Genomic DNA, 25,585 nt, shown 5'->3' on the forward strand with positions numbered 1-25,585 from the left:
CCACCGGAGGTAAGTGCTCTTCACCAGCGCAGCAGGTCCTAGAATGTGATGGTTGACACAAGATGTCGCGGCCTTCTCAATGAACAGATGACAAGTTTGCTGTTTGCCGAAATGACACGTGACACAGTCTGGTCGTCAGATTTTATTACTCATAAGAAAAATTATTGGAACACGAAATAGCAATTAAGCATGCTTAGCTCTTGCATTCACGCCACTGCAACCGCCGATGATGCAGAACCTCACAAATTCTTTATTTTTGTTTATTCCAGTGGTGCAACATTGGCTGAAACAGCACCTAGCAACGCGCTGACATTTCCGCATATTTTGATGACGTCACGATTACTCGCCGTTAGCACATCTCAAACTGTCTGTTCAATCACACGGGACATGAAGCAAGTGTTTATGAGCTCTACGCGGTGTAGAGAATGAAACCCTCGACTACAAGCTCGTGTCTGGCAACTGCTCACCTTGCCCAGGTTCCCAGGTTCTGAGCTGCCCCGGGGGTCGCGGGTGAGGGAGCAGTTATCCGCTAATGTAGTTGCTGTCGTGGTATCATGGATGATTCATTAGATGTATCTGATGTCCTGATGACACCGGGCAGTGTGTGTTGGGTGTATCAGACCTCACCACAGGACGCTGGGTGGCGACCAACACGGACTGTGAGGCTCAAGCCGTGCTTTCCTGGTTTGGTTGGCGTGTGGTGGGATCCACAGATGGACTGTCGGTGTCACCCTGCTGGCTGAGCGCCATCAACGTTGTTGTAGCACGAATTTCGTGCTGTTTGGCAAAAAGGTTGGACTGAGAAAGCGTGTGTGCGTGTGGAGGGAAGGGAGAGATTCCAGGCTTTACCCAGCTTGCGGATGCAGATTATTTTGATTTCAGATGAAGCACTGCAAAGCCTCAAATTACTATTTGTAAATTAAAAAAGAAACTTAGTCAACAAAAACTATTCCTAACCCATACATATTAATTTTAATGTATCTGTTTATCAAGGAGAGAACTACTTAGCTCTCGTGCCCCTTGACCCCCAACCAGGTCTTTGCAAATGCATATTAGCTCCATGTCCGGACAGATATTAAATTTAAGCGTGAACGTGCCTCGAGCGGTCTCTGCCTGGATCCAAGTGGTTGCCAGGGCGCCATGTCATCATCCAGTCGCTCCATGTTGTGATTTTCTAGGTCACGTGGGCTGTCCGGGGCGTCTGCTGATGATAAGAAGATGAGGGGGACAGGAAGCTGCTGAAGGACGCAACAAATTTAGGTCAAAAGTTTGGACGAGGTCAGAAAAATATCAGGTCACCGTACAGGTTTCCTCCAAAGCAAGTGTTTATACACAAAGTAAACGTGTGTTTATCGTGCGGAAACAAAAGAAGTGTTATTTGTATTAATTGCTGTGTTCCGTGTGCAAAATGACCCGCAAAACTTAATTAAAATCACTGTAATTTTTGTTCATTGTTCTACACGCCCTTGTCTCAAAATGGATGAGAGTGGCGAACGGGTTACGAAGGGGGCGCATGGTTGTGAAGTGATTAAAACACTCGCTTGTCATCCCTGCAGTGAGCGGCTCCAGGTTCAGATCTCGTCTCGGGACATTGTATGTGACACCTTTTCGCAGGGCTGAGCTTCAGAGGTTTTCTCCGGGTACTCTGGTTTCCTCCCTCTCCCTCCCCTTCTCCTCATAGTGCGAAATCACCTCAAAGTGGAAGCACTTTCCTACTAAATAAAACAACTAACTAACGGTTCCCGAAGCGCATCAAATGAAATCAAAGGGAGATCACCACGCAAGGTCTGGTCACCTAAGGGAGATCACAAAACAAAGTTTATGCCCGCTCAATGTTTTAAATTTTTAATGAATCCAGGCACTTCACCTGTTTTGAGTAAAGTAGGCAAAGGGTCCAGTGTTCACGTCATAAAAAATCTGTTAAACTCCCACCCGACTGAATTATTTTTTCTAACCCCTGGGTCAGATTCTTACAAGAGACCACGTCACAGACTGGAATGAAGAGCATCCTTCCAGCCAACAGACACGAGCCTTGAAACATCAACCTCTTTACCTGCGAACACAATTTCCCCAAATCTCCTATGTGATGAAACAAATTTTCTCTCTTTTTCACAAGTGCATGTCGATGTTTAATGACCTACAAACATGGAGTTTTGTCTGCTTTCTTTTCGAGCTTACACTGGTTTTTTTTTTTTTGGTTTTTTGTTTTTTTGGGGTGTGTGTGTGGGGGGGGGGGGGAATTAGGACTGCAACCTAGTGGGTCTTTAAAGTGTTATGTAAATGCAGCTTACCTCACCAAAGAGAAATCAGGAACCGAGAAGAGATCAATCGCGCGATTGACAGACAGGTCGGCAGGAGGAGGCTGGTCGGATGGCGGGTAGCAGTTGGCCTCATCTTGGCCTAGAGTCAGACGGACGAGCCTAGATGATGGCTGTGTGAAGGACTGGTGTCAATTAGATGTCAACAATTGAATGTATAGAATATATTATTACACCTCATTTTATTAACTGCAGCTTTTCTTTTCCTGCTGAAACCCGTTTTTTCACTAGGTCTTACATGCTTTTCTATGAGTTCTCCTCTCCTGTAAAACCAAGATCTACTTTGTGAAGTGCATTTAAAAAAAAATAATCATCATCATCGTCATCGTCATCATCATCTGTTTAGAGCAGCAACAAACCCCAAGAGCTCTGCATGCATGGTGTGTCACCCTGACACAAGCGAGTTCCTCGTTAAATATTGAAGTTCAATCACCCACTTCTGGGTGAGATTCTCACAGGAGAAGTCAAACTTTGAGATTCGCGGCCAATGGCACCGAGTTCCAGCCAAGTTCTTACTCTAGATAAGACGTCTCTGGAAACATGGAAACGTGGAAACAGTCCTATAGGGCTGTTCACCCAAAAAGATAAACCTTGTTCATTCCTCATTACTTCACTAGCTTATCCTACAAGACTGTAACTCGTGTGGGTCACATGTATCACTTGCTTTTCGGCATTATTTTAGGATCCTTCACTCCGCATTGCTTCAGTGTAACTTATTCTGGGGACACTTCGTTGATTGCTAGTTGATCACCATTGCAATTAAATCTCTCCCAGGGCAGCGTCTGAAATATTTACCGCTCTCCGCGTGCTGCTCGACCTCTCGCAAAGAGACCTGTAGCAGTGATACCTCAAATTCTCTTTCTGTTTTCTTTTTTCCCGTTCTATATTTTCTTTTCTTTCTTGCTTTGAAAAAGATAACAGCAGCGATGGAACACAGCTGACTGCCACCACGTCCATCCGTCGACCAGAAGGTTCGGACCTGAAGGAGGTCAAGGACTTGAGGTCATGTCTGAGGGTCAGATGAGGTAGATAATAGGGATTGAAGACAAATCCCAGTTATCTCTGAAGGGACTGGTGTCCACTTCAAAGTGTAACTTACACTATAGTTTGTGTCTGACTCCGTGAGGACCTTTAAATGGACAAAAATTCTTGGTGTGTTTGCATTCACGAAAAACCTGAAGATAACCCCTTAGGGCTTAGGAATGTGTGTGTTGCCTTTTTTGGTGTGTTTAATTAATTGTGTGTGTGTGTTACTAGTTTCGTGATTGAAAAAGTCAGAGTGCTTCAAGTTCCAGGTGCCGGGTGTTGTTAAGCTTCAAGTTAATCAAATGTTTATGCAACGCTGCTTCACTCATTCTTTCAGACACCCAAAGAGGCTTGTCATTATGTGTAGAAAGGATGTAAGATGCTTTCTATGTAAACCACTCATTGGTTCAGGTGAAAAATGCGGCTGCACTTGTTCACATACAGGTGAAGGGTGACACAAGAAACCTCCATTACACGTTCTTTCAGCTTTACACACTTGCTTTCTGGAAGTCGCCAATCAGGTTAGAGGAGTGCACACGCTTCCACCCGCTTCTCCCGTCCTCTCTTCCCCTCCTTCCGTGTTGCCAGACTGTTGCGTGTCAGCGGAGGAGGAAAGTGGGGAGGGATAGGTTTCACACACACACACTGGCACACGCACAGCACGCCGTGGTGGTCAGGGCGCACCCATGCCAGCTGTGTGTGTGTGGCAGGCCATCGCGCTGTCGGCTCACCGGGTGACGCCCACCCCTTTCTCTCTCCGTGTCGTCACCGGGTGTACGCACGGTCACTGACGCTCCCGCCGTCACCGGTGTGGCACGAGACGACGCAGCTCAGGGTGAGTTGATGATAATATTCAGGGTGGATCGTTGTACCTACGCACACACAGACACAGCCATGCACGAGTGCTTACAAGTGGTGTCCGCCATCCCATCTCACTCATACCCTTCTCTACTCTCAGTTTACAATACAGCAGAACATGTGTTTATTATGCGATTTGTCTTTGTATAGAATGTACCCAGCGTCCACGCTGATGTTGCAGCCTGAGCTCGCCTGATGACCGCACACAAGACGGGTGTGTTGGTGTCTCCCAGGCTGTAACGGACTAAGTGCAAATAAGTGGAGGCCCTGGCTGTCGTTTGCATATCAAACTGCGTCGGCAAACTGTGCGACAAGGTGGGCAGGACGCTTCGACGCAGGCTTGTTGCCTCCGTGTCTTCTCCCACAGGTATGTGTCCCATTTAAACATGCAAAACTCTATGCCTCTCGCTCATGTGACCAGATATTTGGGTCAGAACACTCTAGAGCTTTTGCTGCACACGTGACTTCTTATTTCTTCTGATGAAAGGCTTGTGATGTTTGAACGACAATCATGATTGTTAAGACGTTGTTTACACAGAAACACCCAGACAGGAGAGAGAGAGAAAGAAGCAATGACAATAACAATTATAAGGAGGGTGTTACAATAAGACGTGACCTTTCACATCTAGTCCTATAGAGAAGTAAATGTGTTAAAACTGCTCGATATTATGAGAGTACAAGAAAACGTTACAAGAGAAGGAACTGTAAAATAGATATTCCAAGACAGTGACTGTTTCCTAATATTTACAAAGAGAGGAAAAGACATGCAAATAAATGGTCAGTTGTCTTCTGATGTTATTTATACTTGTGCTGCCAAACAGTCCCACCAAAGAGGCACGCCGGTCGTATCTCTATAAATACAGTTATTTGCTCCGTTTGCGCAAGTGCAAACCCATCACAAACTTTCAAAAGAGCCGACAGAGCGAGAGAACTCCAGACTCTGAGTTACACAACCTTGAGAGTCTACCCGTCTAGTCTGATTACACCCGCAGTTACTCTAAAGGTGTGATGTGCAGGGTAGGGTAGGGTGGGGTAGTGGGGTGTAGGGTCTTGAGGCTAAAAGGTGGAGTGTCAGTCACTGGAAGCAGCGTGTGAAAGAGAGCGTGACCACATATCAGTCGAGTTATGTGCAAGTCTTCCCACCAGTCGTACGATGCTTGATCCTTGGGTCACGAAAGGCCTTCGATGCTAATTGTTGTGGCCTTCAACGAAACTGTGGGACTTTGGGCCTTTCCTTATCTGACAAATATATCAAGACACATTTATTATGCAATAACGTTGAAAGTTTACCGCTGTTGGTGATAATGGTGATTTTTCAAATTTGCCTAAATTCTGTTTATAATATAAGCACTATATAATGTTTTACAATTTGTTTTTTGTTTTTTTAATAAATAACTGTTGTCGCTATTTGCATGCCGTCAGGGGAGATAATGTGTAGGTCGACAAGAGTTACTCCCCTTGCGAGTGTGCGAGATCTAGATCATTGTGTCAACGTCTCTTGGTGCTGATACTGTGCTTGTCTGGGTATGTACTCAAGCTTTATTCCTCCTCTAACAAACACGTCCGCCTTGATATTTGTTGTTTAACCATCTTTCTCTCCCTCGGTGCTCATCCTGTCAGCCGACTCGCTCTGCACCGATGTCAAGTTGCGAGAACGAAGTGAACGGCTGGCGGCCATAGCGAGATCCTAGCGACTGTAGCGACAAGTCCTCTAGCCACTAAAATGTCTTTGTCCAGGGATGTACTGACTGTACTTTGTGATTTTAAGTATTTGACTGCGGATACACTAGTATTTATTACTTCTGAGCTGGCCTCTCAGCCACAAATCTAAACCCAGGTGGTAATTACTAACGGAAACAGAGTTGTCTCGTCCTGTCTGCGCCGTGTGGTGGCGTCCTTCCTGTGCTTTGCTGGCTGAATATTTTTTTTAATTTTATTTATTTATATTTACTGTTTACACAATAATCAACGAACGATTCCACACTGGTTTCACAACTTTCACTCACTCAGATAAATAATTGTAGCGGTTAAGGTTCACGAATTCAGTTTTGACAGTGTGAGCAGATCTGCGATACCCAGGGTACTGTCACGTGGGGTGAGGGACAATGATAGGTTTCAGCAAAGTACAAGCTCTACCTGTACCCACCACCTAGCTGGTGTATTGGCCATACGTTCGCCCTTTGGAAGCATTCTCTTGCAAATAAATATTTTCTATGCTTGACAAGAAGTCTTCTTTATCTGCCTTGAATATGACCTGTGGGTTCAGACACTGCTGTGACTCAATAGCTAGGGTGCACTTTACATGGCAACTGAGGTCACAGTGTTCAGGAAGATAGAAGCGAAAGAAAGAATAAGGAAGGGTTTTTTGAGGGAAAGATTTTGGAGGAAGGAGCACGAGGGACGGTTTAAAAAAAAAAAAGACGAACAGACTAGAGTCTTATTTCTGACGAGCGGTATTCGATACAGGTGTGGCACAGGTGTTATGATTAAGTAGTGATGGTTGTGTAGGAATTTAGATAAATCTCATGTGACACATTGATCATAGAGTAATATATGTAATCTATATCCATAGCCGTGGCCAATATATCACAATATATATATTACATCTCTCTCTGTGTGAACGTGTATGTGTGCGTGTGACAGCATGTGCACCAAATTGCAATCCTAAAGCACAACTAAGTACTTTTAGGCTTTGAATGACACCCGCAAAGCTGGTTTGGCATTTGGCACCGAAAGGAAACACCCTTCCCTTACCAACACTCCAAGCAAAAACAAGTGCAACGTTCGCCAAGTGTACGGCAGGCGACATTCGGCAAACCTTTATGTGGCGCACTGTTCCGTTGTGTGTGTCCTGTCGCTTAAAATATTGTCACAGTCTTGTTAGAGAAATGTGGTAGGGTAGGGGCTAACTTCGGTTTGCGTGTTAAGTGTACAATCATTTGAAGACAGTGTCGATCACTTCTGCTCTTGCCATCGGAGCCACCCAAAGACATGGGAGGACAATGGCATTGACATCAACGGAGCAGCTAGCAGTCTGTCAACAGAGAAAATACGATTTAACTGAAAATAAAATCTGAACAGTGTTATTGCTGAGGACATTTTTCGGACCTCCAATTTCTTCTGTAGCCGCCTGCTCTAGGATACCCTGACCAGTATCAATGGGTCCGGCGGAACCTTACCTTCGTTAAAAAAAAAACAAACCCGGTTGCCTAATCTCCCTTTGCGGCCTTGAGATTATCTCACAGAAGATGTCTGTCTCAACAATCGCGAGTTCGGGGTCGTAAATGGACCGTGACTCGGAGGTCGCATACTTACAAAGAAAAGTCCAAGGTTATCTCAGCCCCGGGGTCTTTACAAAGAACTCGATCAGCACTGGGTAGTATTTTGTCCCGAATTCGGAGCAAGTAAATCCCTTTCATATTTTCTAATCTAAATGCAAGCCTACAAACAACTTACCCTCCTCCCCCACACAAAATCTGGTATTAAAACAGCCGCTAAAATGAGTTTCCTGCAGTTGCGGACAGTTTTCCTCACGTTAAACGCGTTTTTAAAAATCATTGATGCCTCATCATCAAGGTGATCGTCTGGTGTTCTCTCTCTCTTGTACTCCAAGTTTTTGGCTGCTGTAGCTGTAGTCAGAACAAACAAACAAACAAAAAATCGGGGCAAGGGAGAGAATATGAAAAAATAGTGAACGCTGTCAGTACACAAACAGGATCAAAGTTTTGGCCACAAGCTCTCCTGCTCCCTCGCCTCTACACACCCCGCCCTTATGGAACACAAACATATCTGGAACGTCATCAATACATTGAACGATGACAAGTAAGTTTTATCGACGAGTGGCAAATTCTCCTATCGTTGAAGTTTTTAATGGACAGTCAACTTAAAGCCTGACTGGCGAGAGAAGTTCGACTAAGACATTTGACCAGCAACATGTTTGATGTGATGCTGGCAAAAATAGTTTTCTGCTGGTGTCTCCATCAGTGTGATGCTCCAAGTCCTCTGTCTCATGGTGAGCCAGGAGAGGACTGTTTTTTTTTTCAATTTTTCTGTTTCTGCCGAATGCATTTTACAATTATAGAATGGATTCTCTAGCAAGGGAGAAAAAAATTCTGTTCTTGGCGTCTCTTCCTATCTCCCCCCTAACCTCTCCCTCTCTCTCTCTCTCTCTGATCGCGCTGTGGTAAAAATCTTGTCAACAAGACTTTGATGATAATGGGTTGTGAGTGCTGCTCGCCTCCGGCTCATATCATAATTTTCCGGATTTGACAAGTGTTTACAGTCCTAGACTAGTTCATTGTGATGAAACCAAAGTTACTGAGTCAGTGTTTTTAAAAATAAAATGTCTGTGCGCAGGAGAGAAACGGTCATGCATCGTTAAGCTTCTCACCCATCCTCCTGTGTCCCGTGAATTCTCGGTCACTGTCTCGTGGACGTCTCTCTTCTCCTCCACCCCCAGCCCCCATCTCTGACTTCCCCAGCTCCTCCCTGTCGTGACACTCGATAACCCCCATTGTGTACTCGAGCATTTCCCTCGTTCTTCATGGACGATAGGACGCTGCAGGTGATGGGAGCAATAGTGTTAGCAGAAAGATGGAAAGAAGGGAGAGGGATAAGTTCAGCACAGAGAGGTCAAGGTTTTCTCATGTCGTGTGTGGAGTGAGGTGTTCGGGTAGCACTTTTCTCGGTGGAGCCCATCCTTTCTCCTTCTGGATGACATAGTGGAGTCCCGACTGTCAGTCAGTCAGTCGTCCCTTGACCGGTACCTGTCCCTGGGGGTGCAGAGGAATATACTCGGCACCTGACACGGCCCTCCATTCACGTCTGTTTTGAGCGATGGTCAGCAGGTCCTGTACAGGACTAGTCCAGTCTTTGAGGTTTGTAAACCAGTTCTTTCTTTGGTCACCTCGAGGTACCTTCAAGGACAGTCTTTGACAAGGTGTCCTGCTGGGTCACATGAGTATCCAACGTGTGTAGCAACCGCGCTTCCTGTAAAGTCATTGGTTTTATATCTCTGTCATCTGCAAATCGTAGGTTGCAAAAGCGTCCTTTCACCGATGGACATGCAAGTGTGGTGGTCGTGGGAGGGCTTCACGCATGATGTTCTCCCAAGAAAATGTTAGACACAGGTAATAGGGGGCAGCCTTGACGGACTACTGTCGTGTGAAACTAAACAGCTATTTGGTCATCCAGCTGTACTGCGCTCACTGAAATATACAGAGCTTCGATGACTTGGAACTCTCCTCTAGTTCTGCAGATTCACTGGTACTGTTCTGTTGGTGGACACCATCCCCCTGAATTATCAGGAACGGGCGAAGACGAGGCATGTGCTGCCTTTCGAATGCAGCGCCCTAGACGCTAAAGCCACTCACATTCTCAGCTACTATGTGTACTGAATTATGATCTTACTGCCCTTTTTTGTTTGAAATACAAGAAAGAAAAAAAAGAAACCCTTAGGTTTACGATCTTTACCCAACTGCACGGGCTGCAAGATTTATAACACGCACCTGTGTTATACCTTGCAGATATAAAGAAGATCAAGAGGGTTGGTGATGAGTGGACGAGCATTCAGAGCAGTAGAAAGAAATACAAGTTTTATCACATGCTTTCACGTATAGTAACAACGAAAGAAAGAGGAGTTGAGGAGTCATCCCCTTATTTACCTTACTCCAGAATCTCTCTCACTGTCAAGCATTACAAACACTTTTAAGACCAACCTAAACGGTTGGCGGTATTTTTTTTTTTCAGATATCGACCAATTATCCTCTACGATTTGCACCTGCGATCAACAAGCGCTGACAACAGTGTACTACGTCACGTTGGTACACCATTCACAACATTGCCTGCAGTCAACACCAATCAGAGAGAATGAGCGACAGTTGGATTATTCGGACGCTGACAGTCTGCATTTCTCGTGGTTCTGAAAACAAAACAAACAAAACTCTGCTACTTTAGCCCGAGAAATGCAGACTTTCAACGTCCGAATAACCCCAACTGTCGCTCTGATTGGTGTTGACGGCTGGCAGTGTTGTGAATGGGGTACAGTATTACCATGACGTAGTACACTGTTAGTGTGACGTAGTGCACTGTTAGTGGCGCTCGTTGATCGTAGGTGCGAATCGTTTATTTGCTAGCGAATAATTAACTACCGGATGGGTTTTAAAAGCTAAAATTACAGGTTAAGTTTATATCGTCATCTCTACCGATGTCTACAAAAAGCGCAAACCATTGAGGTTGGTCTAGAAAGATCCTGCGGTGAGTTGCCTCCGGGTTAATACGCACAAACCGTCTGTGGCTGTGAACGTTTAGCGGGCATGGCTTTTGTGACAAGTCACCTCCCACACACACATAAACCTGCACACACCGTGAAGAACAGGTGTTCCTGTGACAACAAGGGTCGTGCTACACACAGTTGACAGCCGCCACAGCTTGTGTTGACCTCGTGCTGTGTTGTGGCGCTAGTGGGGCGGCGCTGGTGGTGTGTTGGTGTGGTGTGAACATCCACGCCCGCCATAGCTCCGGGCCCTGCACTCCCGTCCCGTGGCCCCAACTCCTTCTCCCTGCAACTGTGCATCATGTGCTGGCCAGCACGCCATTGTGCCGAGTAGTAACACGACGTGAGTACCAAATACCTTTCATTCTTGTCGTTTGACTTCTCAACGCTGTCGTTACAACTATCGCTCACTTGTTGCAGTGTGCCAGTGAACATCAAACGTGTAGCGCTCTCTCTCTCTCCGTCACACACACACCTACATTATTTTAGTAAAAGTTTTTCAGCGTAGATTGTTATGTACAAATTATTTAGTTCAGAGTTTGGATGCAATGAAGGCGACAGTTGTGAACTGAACACAGGTCTGAACGACGGACACCGTGTGTGTCACATGTGACGCAGGAAGAAAGTCGTACGATGTACAGCCTGTCACACTTGACTGACCACCAGGTCACTTTTTCTCGTCTCACTCGCTCGCTGCACACTCAAGTCGAGTAAATGAAAAATGATCTGCTAGGGATCTCTGGCTGACTGGGGAGGCACTCCGCCGTTTTATGCCTCCTCACACTTTGTTTTCCAACGCAGTGCGTGGTTTATGTCATGAAAGTTGAACTCAGGACTTAATAAACCCGCCCTGGGTCAACATAACTCTGAGGTTCGAGGGTCCGCAAAGTGTTAATATAATCCCATGGTATGGTGTATACCAGGTTTCTCTCTTTTATTCGTTTTGTCTCTCAGCCAGACATGACCTCACTGTGCTGCAGAATGTAAGGTCACGAGGTCGGTGCAGCCCACAGGTGAGGGTCGCGTGTGGAGGCATCTGTCTCGCGCCCCGTAGGTTGAATCAAAGATAGTAAATACTATTGATGCTACAGTATTTAGCATCTTTGGTTGAATGAAGCAGTGTTGCCACGTGGTTCCTGGCTTTAGTCGTTCGACGACTATTTTGATGCATCTCATTATTACCAAGAGTTATTGGTCACGCCGTGGGACTTGTTCTGTGTTTTTCGCCGTTTGAAGTCCTCCTTGCCCTGGTAACAGGACAGACTGACTGGTAGGGTGATGTCACGTAAGACTGTAACGTGAATATGTGACGGTTGACATCTTGAAGGCAATTTTTAAGTTTAAACTTGTTTTTCTGTGACTGTTCTTAACAACGAATTTGTTTTGCACTTCGTGTCCTCGAAGAGATGGACACGGATTAAAACCGTACGACACACTGTGACAAACAGAGAATGTGGATCTTCGCTTGGACAAGATTGTGTCCTGGTTTTTTAATGATCTTAAAACCTTTTTGATAACAAGACCATTTTTATAGAATTTTGAGAGGAAGAAGGAACGTAATTGATAAGTAAACTGATGGGGAAAACATTGCAAAGAACAAGAAATGGCACTGAAAGGTTGGCAATATTTTAAAAGTTCAAGATTTGTTAACGCTTTCAAGCAAACCAAAGTTTTTAAAAAAAAATTTCAAAATATTTTACAAAATTTTCTGAACGAGTTCCTGACGTGACTTGCCAAGCATCTACAAAGGGTCATTGTTTGACCTGACGTTCATTACCGAGTCTGTGACCTACTTAATTATAGGTCAGACAAGTTTGACAACTGAGCACTGACACTTCAGACTTACTCACTCAATGGTTGCTTTTGTGCATTTGTTTGCCTTCTGTACGCATGGAGAAGATGATAAAATGTTTTGTCAAGATGGCGTTCACGTGACCAGCACGAGCAAAGTTTGTCGTTGTTGTCTGTCAGGTGTTCACACGTTGTGTTCGCAGTCCTCTTTCTCACGCGCTCATTAACTCGTCTGATTATCGTCATATTAATGAGGTGGAGGAGGAGGTTGATTTGCTGCATCGGATTTGTTTAATGGAAACCCGTGAGGCCTGGCTGATATGATTCAACTTTGACCTTTGAGAGCACTTCTAGAGTTTGCTGCGCGTGAACAAGTATGGGAACTCTTTATTGTCTTAGCATTTCACTTCTCATTAGTCGCCGGGCGTGCTTTGTTTGCAGGCCGCCATTGGTCAAGCGTGCACGAGAGTGAGAGAGCGTGCAGTTGTCTCCATCTTGTTTTCAGTTTAATATGGAGTTGGAGGCATGTAAGTTGGGTTTTTGATTTTAGTTCAGAATCGGTGTTACGAAATCCTGACACCACCATCGGGTGTGTTGTAGCCTAGCTGTAGGTTGGTCGGAGCCGAAGTTTGCTGATTGGAGGTGTGTTGTGACTTGTGATTAGAAAGCTTCCCTCTTGCTCACCCCGCAGCATCTGATTCACTAGGGAAGAGAAAAAAGGCGGGTAGGTGATGTTTTCCTTAGTTATTCTATGGTCTGAACATGGTGAACCACTTACAATTCTCTGTCCTTGCGACGTGGTCTAATTTCGGATTTATCTGGCATCCTCCCTTTTGTTTATCTTCTCCGAACCCAGAGTTGCGACGGTTCGATTCTGACGTAGCGCGTCCAACGTCCCTAGCTCGGTCCACCTGACTCCACAGGGAAAGGTAAGGAAGCGAGGGAGAGATGGACATCGCCCTCACATGAAGCTGGCCCTGAGTAAAGTGAGGTTTCTAACACCTCCCTCCTCAACGACATTACAAAAAAATGTAGAGGACGACCTTTACCTGTTTACCCCATTGCGAGAAACCTAAAAGCACTTTCCTATTCACAGTTCAACTGAGCGGTTTTGTCTGGCGTTCATATTCCAAGCTGTTTCAACCTGTTTGGTCAGAAGTCGCAGACCGACCATCGCATGAAAAGATTAACAGCTCTGCTTTCTGTAAACAGTGTCTTTGAAACTTGAAGTGACGCCGGGTGTTCCCACCCCATTGATCCTACAGCAGGGAGTGGCGATAATGTAGTCACCATACCCGTGTTTCACGATCGCCTCTCTTATTGAAAAGATAAATCGCAATAATGTATTACTGTTTGGGATACTACAACACCAGAGATTGTTTGCCTCGGAGTTTTCATAGTTACTCGTCTGATATGTGACGACTGGCTTATCTCTCTCTCTTTGTTTGTGTGTGTGAGAGACAGACAGACAGACTGACTGACAGACAAACAAACTGCGGGTGGGGCAGTGGAAACTAGGACTGTATGTATTATCTATTCAGGCACCCAAAGGCCCAGACCACGTGACCAGAAGGCAGGCGCGAGGGTTGTTTTTCTCTCTCGTGTCGCCAAGACGTTCAGGTGACAGGTGATGGCGCCTGCGGGAATGTGCAGACCTCGTGACCACTAATGTCTGCGTCTTGGACTTTGCTCAGAGTTGACAGAGTAATGCTCGAACTTTCGACTCCTTGTCTTCTCACGTGACACGTGAGTTGTGTGTATATGTTGGAGGTGCCCAGCACCACAGACCTACGCTGGTCACCACTGAAGTGACAGGCCCTGGGTTCAGATCTCGTCTCGGGACCTTTTCTGTGACACCTGTTCTCAAGGCCGGCCGTCGGGGGGTTATTCTCCAGGTATTCCGATTTTTTCCCCGTTTCAGCATTTACCATGTTTTAATTTAAGGTAGAAGAGTCGGGCTTTTTGAGTGCAGCTTCTCAGCCATTGTGTTGCTTGTAATGTGGCTAACGATGCAGTTGATCAGCGCGATGCGGAACCATCGATTGTTCCCAGGTAAACAAGTCCGACATGATACTGATCTCGACTGGTACGCTGTCCTCATCAGAATTTTCAACCAGCAGCTGCGATGCACATCGGAACATCGGGTGCACCCACGTAGCCTTAATATCCCACTCAGGTTGTGGCGAGTCGCCGGCCTGTACACCTGCAATGGCGCTACTTCAAACAGAACGAACGCTCGGTGTCGTCGTTGACTGCAATCAGCATCAGGGTGGGAATGTAACAAATTATGTTGGTTTATCCCTCCATTGCTGGACCCTGAAGGTATGAGTCCCCAAGGACAGATCTTCGGGTGCATCGCGTACCTTATCCACCACACACCTTAATACTTTCATCTCGCCGCCCGCGTCACGTGATTTTCTGCGAGATATGTATGTCACTGCTTAATAATAACAATAATGATACTAATAATCTGTGTACTTATTAAGCGCTGGATTAGCGCTGAAACCGGTCTTTGTAAGTAATAATCAACAGAAAGAAATGAAATGCAGTAATACTACAGCAAGTATGAAGATGTTTGGGGAAACATTCCGTGAAAATCTACCCACCCACCCGAAAGCACTCAAAGGCTCAGCGCATGTTAGAAGCCAGAATCCACCAGTCTCTCTGAGTGTTTATATGCCGACCTTGCAGGTATCTTTGTTTACCGCTGACGCTCCAGTGCACCACGTGATCTGAGAAATGCGTGGTTAGTCATTTGTTGTTCTTAGATATTACAAGTGTTCTTATCATCAGAGTTGTTCATTATCATTATCGTGTATTATGTGTACTGTACACGAGGTAATGCCATGCGATTGTGTACGCGCTATTTTTTTCCCCACTGGAAGCGCAGTGGCTTTGTTGGCACCATCACAGACGTTGCCATGGCTACCACGTCACTAGGCGATAAAAATGGTTCGCCTCCCTTTATAATCTTTTAGGATCACCGCACCATGTGATAGGAGCTGACACCGTCCTTGACCGAAACCTCGTTATGCGATGCATGACTTACAGTCTGAGAGAGAGAGAGGGGGGGGAGGGTCGTTGTGGTTGCCTACAATGATCCCCCGCCCTCCTCACACACACACACACGCACGCACGCACAATTTTGTGCTTCCCATGCGAGCGCGCGTGCTGGATGGTCTTGATAATGTTTGTATGAAGAAGTGTAGACGCGAAAGTAATAGTATGCAAGAGAACGAATAAACGACTGTTGACTTCGCCGGATGACAGAAGACGGGGAGGGGAGCGAGTGGCGCGCAGCTGGTCTGCCTAATTAGCTGTACACGTGTTCCTCACCTGCTGGTGTGTGTGTGTTGGAGCGTGGGTGCACGTGAGGGAGAGAGAGAGGGCATAAAGGGTGTGTGAATACCAGGCCGCAAAGTAGCGGTACCGAAATGTTTTATTTTTTTCCTCGCGTCTGCAAACCGTGTTTAGTTTCCCGCCACGCATGACGAGACTTTTGTTGCCAATGACAGCAATAACAGCATTTTACAGACAGATGACTGAGATAATTTTGTGCCGACAATCTTGAAACATGTATTCGTTGGAGGGGCGATAAGTGCCCATCAGTTTCGTCATCGCTTTTCGGTGAAGTGAAGGCGATCTGTGCAAGACAGGGGGGACTCAGTGTCCGGGTTGTCAACTTTGCTAACACCGCAAAAATTTTCTCTGATTTCAGCAGAATGGTAGGAACCTGTAATTATAAGTCTCCCCAAAACCTCGACCAAAACTCACATACCCTTTAGTACTGAGAAACCGTCGTGGGGATTCCTTCGGATACGATCCGGCGACTTTCAAAGTCGAGCGAAGACATTTTTTGTGCGTTGTTTTCTGTCGTTTATACTATTATCTCTGTTTGAACAGAATCTGGCTACATCTCTTACACACAATTCACACCAACAGGTCGGGTGAGGTAGGGTGGGGTGGAGCGGGAGGAGAAGGAAAGATTATACTGAGCTCCGAAACTCTCCACACCCACACACAAACGTCTGCGTCGCTGTGCACCCACGATCGGGTGAATGGTTTGGTCGGGTGGGTAACGTAGCCATCATCTGCCCCTCAGCTGCATTTGTGTAATCAAGAACCAACAATATTGTCGTACTCTGTGTGTGTGTGAGAGAGAGATATGGATGTTTGCAGGCACTTGCTTGAGAATGTGTGTGGGAGGGAGTAAGGCGTGCACCCGAGCAGGTGACGTGGGCGAGGTAATTTAGTGCTTGCTCGTGTGCTGATATGTGCATGCTTGTGTGTGTGTAAGTACATATTGCAAGTTCTGTCCTACAGTCCCTGGGTCAGGTGAACCCGGAGGATCTCCTTCATTTGACATATAAGGCAGCCAGCACCCGGTTTCGCTCCGGGTGTTTTCTGCTAATAACTCCTCCAGCTGTGATTTTTACTGTCGGCCTTCGATCCAGCGCTTCAGTTGAATGATTCACCCAGCGGTATTGATGCTCCGTGTCAGTGTAGACAGAGTGAACCACTTGTTTTCTTGTTTTCCTAACATGAAGAGCCGCCCGATGAAGCCCATGTTACGCAGGTTTAACGCAAGCAATGGGTAGCACGGTGTGAGGCGTGTACAAAAGTACCCGAGATTCAACACTCATATTAGTATGTCATGAGGAATCTTACCGTCTCTCCATAAACTCGTATATTAGGGTGAGGATTTGGACACTTAGCAAACATTTGACAGCAAATAAAGTGGACTGTTTCTATGGGCTGAGGGTTGGGTACAATAACTCAATACTCAGTGACATCACAGATCGTGTCTGTCCATCAGTTTAAACAAAATGTCACTTTTTCCCAAAGGACCAAAGATACTCAGGGATTCCAACAACGCCCTTTCTGTTAGGATAAGCCATATAACTAGTATAATTTAATATTTTATAAGGCACGAGAAAAGGATAAACATGTTTGCAGCCCTGAACTGCATCACGTGACCAGTGAACCACCCAGCATCATTTCATGTTTGAGGAGAGTTAGCATATAAAAGGCTGTTGGCTCGAGCAGAAGGGAGGGTCATTGTTCCCCCCCCACGTTTGTACTCGCTTGTAAAGCATGGCGTCCCATCTCGTACCGACTGCACCGTTCTCTGGTGTCCGCTCCTCACCTGTGAAAGGTGCACCGTGTGCTGCGAGTGCAGGCGTGTGATTCATTGTCGGATGACCTGCCACCCGGGTGTCGGAGAACCGGTTCCGATGAGCTCACGCGCTGCAGCAGCTCTCATCTCAAGGCTGTCGTCAGGGTAGAGAAGATGTCACCTGCAGTGCAGGGTACTGGCGGTGGGTAACACAATGTCCTCTGTGTTCAGTGCTCAAACACAGGGGAGGTGGGGTCGAATGTTCAGTTCACCCACTTTCCCCAGTCACGGGTGACGGAAAGGACACAGCACCGCAGTCCACAGATTTACATCTGTGTATGTCTGCGAATGCAAATTTCTGGCATTAGCTGGGTCGACTGTTGAGAGATGCAACTGTTTACTTGTTGGCGAAACGATTTTCGGAGACCCCCCGGGGGCTGCTCGGATGCCATGGTTCTAGTCATCAGCAGTCGAGTGCTCTCTTGTTTTGCTCGGATTAATGAGACAAGCGTCCTTCCTGTTTTTGTGGTGCGACCATTGTGGCGGGGCGTTATCAGTCGGGTCCTTGCGTGGATGTGAGAGGTCAATGCGAGGATTGCAGGCCAGGCTGTCGCCGTGTCACACTGTGACCTCGCATTTTGTGTGTTCTCTCTCATTACTTACGCCGCCTCGCAGCCTCAACGGAAACGCAGGTTGATTCATCGGCCGGCCATCATTTGCATTTCCTTCTCAGCCATGCCGCCATCAACCGTCAGCAGCTCACGTCAGACCTTTTAAGGGGGCACGTCAAGTACTGGGAATGTGTAACAGTTCACATTTCATCACCCCCCTTACACGTGCTTTGCTTCAGTTTGGACTGACTTAGCGGAAGTGAACTTAAATAAATCCATGTCTGGCGATGCGTGTGTATATGTGTATTATATATATCGCAGGTCCCTTTGGAACATGACTATACTTACATAGCAGCTGCACGCCTCAGACAGGGCAGAGTTCGAAGGTCAAAGCCCAGAGAGGGAGGAGGGAGCAGCAGGACAACAAAGGTCAAAACTTTAATTGGGGCGAGAAGCAGGTCGATGCCTGATTCCACGCTCTTCGGTTCAGTCACAGAGAGAAGGACTGCTGTGTAGTGTTTGTGTTTGTTTAGTTGCCATCTGTTAACATGGCGGACTGCTGGGAGGACAGTTCGAGTGGTGGTGTCCTTGTTTGTTCGTCAGGTTCCCGTTGTTTTGAAGCGCACAACACGCGGAGTTCGCTCTCTCCTTCGTCTTGAGACCTCAGCTCACCTTCAGGTAGGACCGTGTGTTAGTGTGTTAGTATTCCTCTGTGTGTGTGTGTGAAGGAGATGTGAAATAATGAAATATCTTGCATTGTGTCGTATGCTAGAGGCGGAGCAGCAGGGAACTCTTTTTCTGCCAAAGGCCATTAGAATATTTATAACATCATTCGCAGGCCATACAAAATTATCCGCTTAAAAGTTACATTACAATACTTAATGTAATTATTAACTTGGTCAGGGTATAGTTTAGCCATAGTGTGCTAACATTTTTGCAGCGTGCGTATACCCCCGGGCTGGCACCGACTGTCCTCTGATTCATCACAGTTCAGGCCGAGGGCAGACGACGACAAGCATAGAATCTGTCCCGTCATGTACTTGTGTCTGTCTTGTCTGTTCCATAGTGGATGTTCGCTGCTTGTCCCTCAAAGTGTACGTTATTCACTTAACATAAATTTATTTTGCTACGATTTCCTAGTCCCACCTTCGGTTGCCTTGGCAGGGCTAGACCTAATCATTTCGTGGGCAGGATATTCCCCCTCCCCTGCCATGGAGGGTTGGGGAAGGTAGGGCAGGGAGGTAGGAGATGGGCACCGCCTTCACCTAAAGTTGGCCACCGGAAGGGTGAGGTCCCTGACACCTCACTACCAAAGACCTCACGAGGTTAGGGGATCGTTTGACTTTTATCTTGATTGACGACCGATCGCGAAAATTTATTTTTGTACTAGTTTCATAATTAATATCAAATACTTAGCCAAACTTAGTGACATCAACAAAGTGTCTGGACAAGAAGGTTCACAACATCCCTTCGGTCAGTTCATGTTGACCTGACGTCTTCTGACGACAGCTGTGTTACTGCAGAGTCTGTGTGGGTGAGGTCCGGGGAGACTCCAGACAGCAACGCCTCCATTTGTCAACCCACCCACCCTCAGCCACCACTACCACCACCACACCTGTTATGCCAGACAGAAAACAAGTCTTCACTCAGTCGCATGGATTGTCAGTCATCTGTGAATAGCCCAGTGGGACAGGACAGTCTGTTTGACTTGTCTTCTTGTCCTGCGTTCTGTGTAGGACCTCTGTCTATACAACGGCATGTTGCCAATGAGCCATGACGGTCTGCCTGTTGGCTGTTTGCTGGAATGTCTTCACGCACAGGTTCATTGACCTGGTCTGACTGGCATTGACACTGAAGTTACAATCCACTCACGTGTCTGGGTAGCCGGTGGTCTCTGTCCTGCGAGCGGCAACACTGCGCCAGTCGTGAGCACGTCTCTGCAGGACAGGTGTGGGGAACCCTTTTTTTTTTTTAATTCAAATTATTCAAATGCTTGAAAAAAGCTAGTGGATTGTGTCGACATGAATCCTCCCTCAAGTCCCTGTGGACGCCATAAGCCTCTGTTTTGTAGGAGTTGGCCCTGGTCGTGCTTGTGGAGCAACCTGCATGTCAGGCGGCTTCGGTTCATATGCAAATCATCGTCTGCCAACCCCTCTCTCACTATCCATCTCTCTCTATATGTAATGTATCTCACTCTCTCTTTACTGATGTGCCCTTAGTTGCTGGCACGGCGTAAAACTCAACCAGCCAGCGAGCCTCTTCATGTTCACATTTTCTGCCAAGTCCTTTTTGTAATTATTGTTTGCCGTCACACCGCACGGTGTCGTCTGATCCGTGCTGCACAACGACTTTCTTTCAGCCGCTTGTAGGTTGGTCCCACCCCTACCACACCCACACCCCACACACACTCCACACCCACCCAACCGTCACTGCGGATCAAAAAGCAGACTTTGTACTCTCCCTCCCTGGCCTGGAAAGAACGGGTTGAATGGCTGCAGTGTCACACGGGGATTGTCATCTGGTATTATTATTATTAAGCAACATGTGGAGAAAGTCTTTTTGTCGAACTTTGTTGTTGTTGTTGCGTAAGTATGCCATAATGTCCTATAAATAGTGCAGGTCGTCTAGACGTAGTGACAACTGCCTTTTGACGACCACATCAACGCTGATACAACTAGTGGTGACGTCACGCGGGTCGTGGGGCGCACTCAACGGTGTCGTGACTGTAGAGGGCGTCGACGTCGCTTGCATGGCGCGTGCTTTTACACTTGTACACGGTGCAGCTAAGTGCAAGTAAACAACAGTCTGCAGGCAGGCCAACTCCTCCCATGAATACCTTCTCCTGGGGCCGTAGTTATGAGGCGAGGGTAAGTCTCTGCCCTGGGGCAAAGTGGAGGATTCAAGAACATGTCTTCTTTCCCAATTCATAGCGATGTCCTGACGCAGATGTTGTTGAAAGCAAAGGTAGAGGAAACATGAAGTAGTGTCTGCGGGAGACGACGCTTTCCCTTTAGTTCTCCTTTTTGTACCAGGGAACGAGTTACTCTCCCTTCATACTTACGGTCCCTGAGGTCTGTGTGTCTTGCGAGGTCTGTGTGTGCGGTATGTCCGTATCACGGGGATGTTTTGTCTACAATCTGTTCTGGTTTTATTGTCATCATCTTGTGGGTCTACATCGTTCCTCTGTGTGCTGGATTGTGGCTTTCTGCCATGTTTCTTATGGAATGAACAGGTGAGATCAAAGTTTAATTTTATTTTAACGGTCTCTGTATCCTGCCGTGTCCTTCGCGGTCTGGGATTTGTGCCTGTCACTTCTACAATTGTCGTGCATCCAAACAGTGGTAATACTTCGACATCAGCGAATGTCACAGCAAAGAGCGTCCACAGTCTTTGGTCACAGGTGAGGTGGTTACCTGTGTGCACCGCAAGTGTCGTGCTGATGGTTTGGGGAATGTTTTGGGCGTGGGGAGTGTAATGTTTAGGCTTGTGATGAAGGTATGGCTTAACTTCGTTTGAATTTTGATTACCATACGAAGTTAAGATCGAGTTGCTCCGTTGGTGGTGTGGGTTCTAGACTACGGTTGCAAATAATATACCACGCATCAGCAGTGTGGGGGTTAACGCTGATTTTTCTACCAAAACGCGCCATTCAGTCCTAATTTTTCATTTTACAACTCTTTTATGGACCATGTCATGTTGGAAATTCAATTTCACCGATCCCGTTAAAAATGTGGATTATTTCTCTTTGAATGACACTGCCGTGGACATTGTACCTGAGATACACGTGGCACTAGTAGTCCACAAGCTCATTCATGCGACACGTTGGCGACACATTGAGATCGATCACTGACATTATGACATGTCATTAAGTTGTATGTGCTTACCTGACGTTTCTTTATTGTATTATTTACAACAGCTTTCAGTATCCCCTTTCTGGCATACTTGCATGTGTTCATTTACTTTGTGATATATATTTCCTTCCCTTTCTCTCTTTCTCCCAATACAGAAATCTTACTTTGTGTGTGTGCGCGCACGCGTGTTCATACGTGTGTATGTGTCAGCCTTGCTGTTTTGTCTGTTTTGTTGCAGGCTCCTTTTACCTTTTTATTGTACAGTTGATGTGCCAACTAGATGTAAGTTCACAGAAATAGGATTTCTAAGTGAATCTGTCTTAATGTGGGCGTTAACCAGTTACACCCAACACCCTCCCCCTCCTCCTCCATTTACACACACACACAGAGTAACAGATTTAGCGGCAAACAAAAAATTAATAAAATAGAAAAATTCCTGCAATCCAACGGCACTTGTGGCTGCCACAATACTTGCACCAGCTCACAGCGGCGGAAATCGGCTTTTGGCGGACTACATCCTCCCTGTACTGACATGAACGTGGATGGCGGAGGATCCTGCACGTGTCGCCACACCCGCCACGTCGTAGCCGGTGTGTGTGTGGGTGTGCACTTGTGATGAGCAGTGTGTGTGCACTGATGTAGAACGGTGTGCATGACTTGCCATATTCACGATGGACGAGGAAGATTTCTTGGTGATCTGTGACGATGTTTACCGTTGCACTTGGTCGCGTTGTCCCTCGGTTTTGTTAGTTTGTATATTTGTAGGGAGAGGGGAGTTTCATTATTATTATTTTTAATTGTCAGAGGTTTGCTGACAGTCGGCAGGTGTCTGGTCGTTTTGTGATAGGCTTCCTTCTCTCGCCATGCTGAAGGAGATGGGGGAGGGGAGAATGGAGGGGGTGTCAAGTGTTACACGAATATGGAGTAGAAACCACTCAAGTCCATTAGCTCCGTTATGGACTGGAATTTTGTGGAGTTCTAATAGTCTGTTCTTCCACCTTACTTCTGCCGTCGCTCGCGATACTGCATAACCGGTTTCGAAATTGCGGAGGTCGAACTTTTGTCCGAGGTTGAATTTCCACCCACCCTACCCTTACCCCAACTGGTATTTTGGTAAACAGCTCTTAGATGTGTGTATATAGTGCTAATAGGTCATGCCAAAAAAGTAACATTAAAAGTTGGGAGAGCGGTACCTCGGGATCGACTCAATGGTTGTCAAAGTTGTCTCTGAAACCAGATAAACACACGACTACCTATGCTTACTGTCCTTCGATTAATACCTTTAAACAGAACACTCGATCGAAGCCTATAGAAAGCTTAGTGGGAAAACGCTTTTATGGTTGACAGAATTTTGTGTGTGAAAGATTTTTAATTTGCTTGCAGCATCATCAAGAAAGCAATAACCGTCCATATATCCACAGCACTCGCTGCACGTCCTCTCACGCCACATGAAAATGTCAGTTTTATGGATCCTGCACACTTTGGCTTTTAAGGAAATAATCGGCGGACAGACCTTCCAGATCTTGCATCCACCTTAGCGGATGTCTGCGCTCTGATCAAGAGGCATTGCACGCAAAAGAGTGACCTTTACCTTCATATACATAATCTTTAGACATTGTAGGATAAGAGCCCATCTTTACCCCCGTGGTATTATTGCCACTTCGGGACTGCGCACGGACTTCAGCGGATACTTTGCTATCCTGTTTCCAACGCCAGAAGACATAGTAAAAGCAACCGTGTCCTCCGTAAGCACTGAATCGACATTTGATTGATATCGTGATATTGATAACTGAAGTACTGTGTTCGAAACCTGCCTGTGTATGTTTTCTCTTTTTTTCTTCTTTGCATTCTGTTAAGTTTTGTGTGAGAAGTGCTCATATGATTGCTTGCGAGGCGTGAGTGTACATCTACATGTGACTTCGCCGCGCTGCACTCCTCACCATTTTCAGAAACAAAAAGGGCCGACCAACAGCTAACACATTTAATGTCAAAAAAAAAAAAAAAAAAAAAAAAAAAAAAAAAAAAAAACAAGGAAAACGAAAGGAACGTGAACGGTTCTAATGACGGATGAGGATGTGAGTTCTGCGGCAGTGACGCGGATTAAGATTATTACCGGTTATTACCGTTTATCTGCCACACGTCGGGCACTAAGTCCGTCATCCTAGAGGTCGTTGCAGCGGGGACTGCTGTCCTGATGGGACGTATGGTGATGACGGCAACAACACAATGTTAGGATAATCCGATAATTGAACAGTATTTTACTGCAGATGATGCTCCAGAGGTTTTAGGCCTTCTGTTCCACCTTAAATGTGTGTACACCTTCACTGTTTAAACTTAAGTCTTGTTTAGTGAAGCATCATCCCAAGTCTTCATTGTGTTAGTTTTCAAGGGAATCATTGAAAGCAAGACATGTTTCCGATGCTGCTCCCTTCACTGGGATGAAGAAGGGGGAGGATCAGTCCAGAACATCGTAGTTAGAAACCAGTGGTACATCCATACCCCTATACTTCTGTGTGCACAATGCCAACATCCCCAACATCCCCAACATCCCCCTGGTAGCCATAGTTGTGGACTGTACACAAGACGGGGACCTCTAGATTATCAGCGTTCTTACTGGTCTGTGCCAGGTTTTTAATTACAGGTTTTAAAGCTTTCTTGCAGGTCATGTTGCCATCGCACAAAGACGGCAGACGGTTAAATGTTCAATATGTAAGCTACTCATTAACTGCCTTTTCACTTCATGCAAACTGTGGGCGAGTAACAGGAGGTAGAGAGAAGTGATCAGTGTATGTGTGTGAATGTGAGAGACTTCAGTGCTCGGTTATTTGTAGCCTTTCTAAGTAGCTTGACACTTTTTTTAAAGTGACCTGAGAACTTGACATATCAAATAAAATTTACGAAGATCCACTACAGGTGACTGTTGTCGCAACTCGAGCTCGTGACGGCGAATGGTTTGTAGTCCCACGCACTGAGTGTAGGTGGCCATGGCATGGGTCCTTGTCACCTCCGTGTATCAGCTTTCCATGTGGCTCCTCTTATTCCACTTCACTCACACCAGCCCAACGGTTTCTTGGCTCTTCTAGTAAAACTTCTAAATGCATGAAGATCCGCAAGCACAATGTAGACATTTTCTTTGAACAAATAGTAGAAAGGTGGTGTACAAGTCTCACAGTATTTGGGGTTGTGGATGTGAGTTTAGAACAATGGAGCTTTCTTTCTCTTGTGTTTGCGTTGTTATTACATTGTTAGACTGCAAGATCATGAATGTAATTTGGCACAGTTACAGTTAAGTATCTCTATCACAAATGTCTCATATTTATATTTGTCGGCAAATTGAAGTTCTTGCTAGTTAGATGTTTAAAGACTCCCACTCACCCTCCTCCCTATCCTCTAGCCTCGCAAGCAGTTGGTGGATAAGAGATGCGATAATTGAGTTGATTAGTGACGTCATAGACAAGTCTTTCATGGGACAACATGGCGCTGCCTGAGGGTGATAAGATGACTGCGACTGAAACAGATTTCTGTGGATGGTATTTTCTACAGAATTTTCTTTTTTCTCTGTAGGTGTTCTTTCATGATGCGCCGCACTCCTCCCCTTTTCAGCCTTAACGTCAGTTAAAACTGTTTACGGCCGGTAATTTACTTGTAAACTGAGGCCAAACTAACCGAGCATGCATCTAGTCATTCAATCATCAGTTAAAGTTCGCGTTCTCTACTTATAATAAAGGTAAGGCGACGAC

The 25,585-nt window shown here is 46.1% G+C and overlaps 1 protein-coding gene across 10 annotated transcripts in view; it reads left to right on the forward strand.

Moving 5' to 3' along the window:
- The first annotated feature begins 3,988 nt into the window (after positions 1-3,988).
- Positions 3,989-25,585, forward strand: part of LOC112573605 (elongation of very long chain fatty acids protein 4-like) — a 30,362-nt gene continuing 8,765 nt past the window's right edge. Inside the window, exons 1-2 of one of the 10 annotated variants that reach the window (XM_025254120.1) lie at positions 3,989-4,179; positions 4,384-4,569. Coding sequence is in view for 2 of the 10 variants with exons in the window: in XM_025254118.1 (XP_025109903.1) it covers positions 25,320-25,405 (86 nt within the window). In the remaining 8 variants the exon portion in view is untranslated. Of the gene's footprint in view, positions 4,180-4,383; positions 4,570-5,621; positions 5,727-10,301; positions 10,820-12,699; positions 12,795-13,908; positions 14,163-17,896; positions 18,673-21,203; positions 21,227-25,304; positions 25,406-25,585 lie in introns of those variants that run through there. The other 9 variants (XM_025254121.1, XM_025254119.1, XM_025254125.1 and 6 more) reach the window with 9 other exon arrangements.

The sequence above is a fragment of the Pomacea canaliculata genome, linkage group LG10, assembly GCF_003073045.1.
Source record: "Pomacea canaliculata isolate SZHN2017 linkage group LG10, ASM307304v1, whole genome shotgun sequence".
NCBI classification, from domain to species: Eukaryota; Metazoa; Mollusca; class Gastropoda; order Architaenioglossa; family Ampullariidae; genus Pomacea; species Pomacea canaliculata.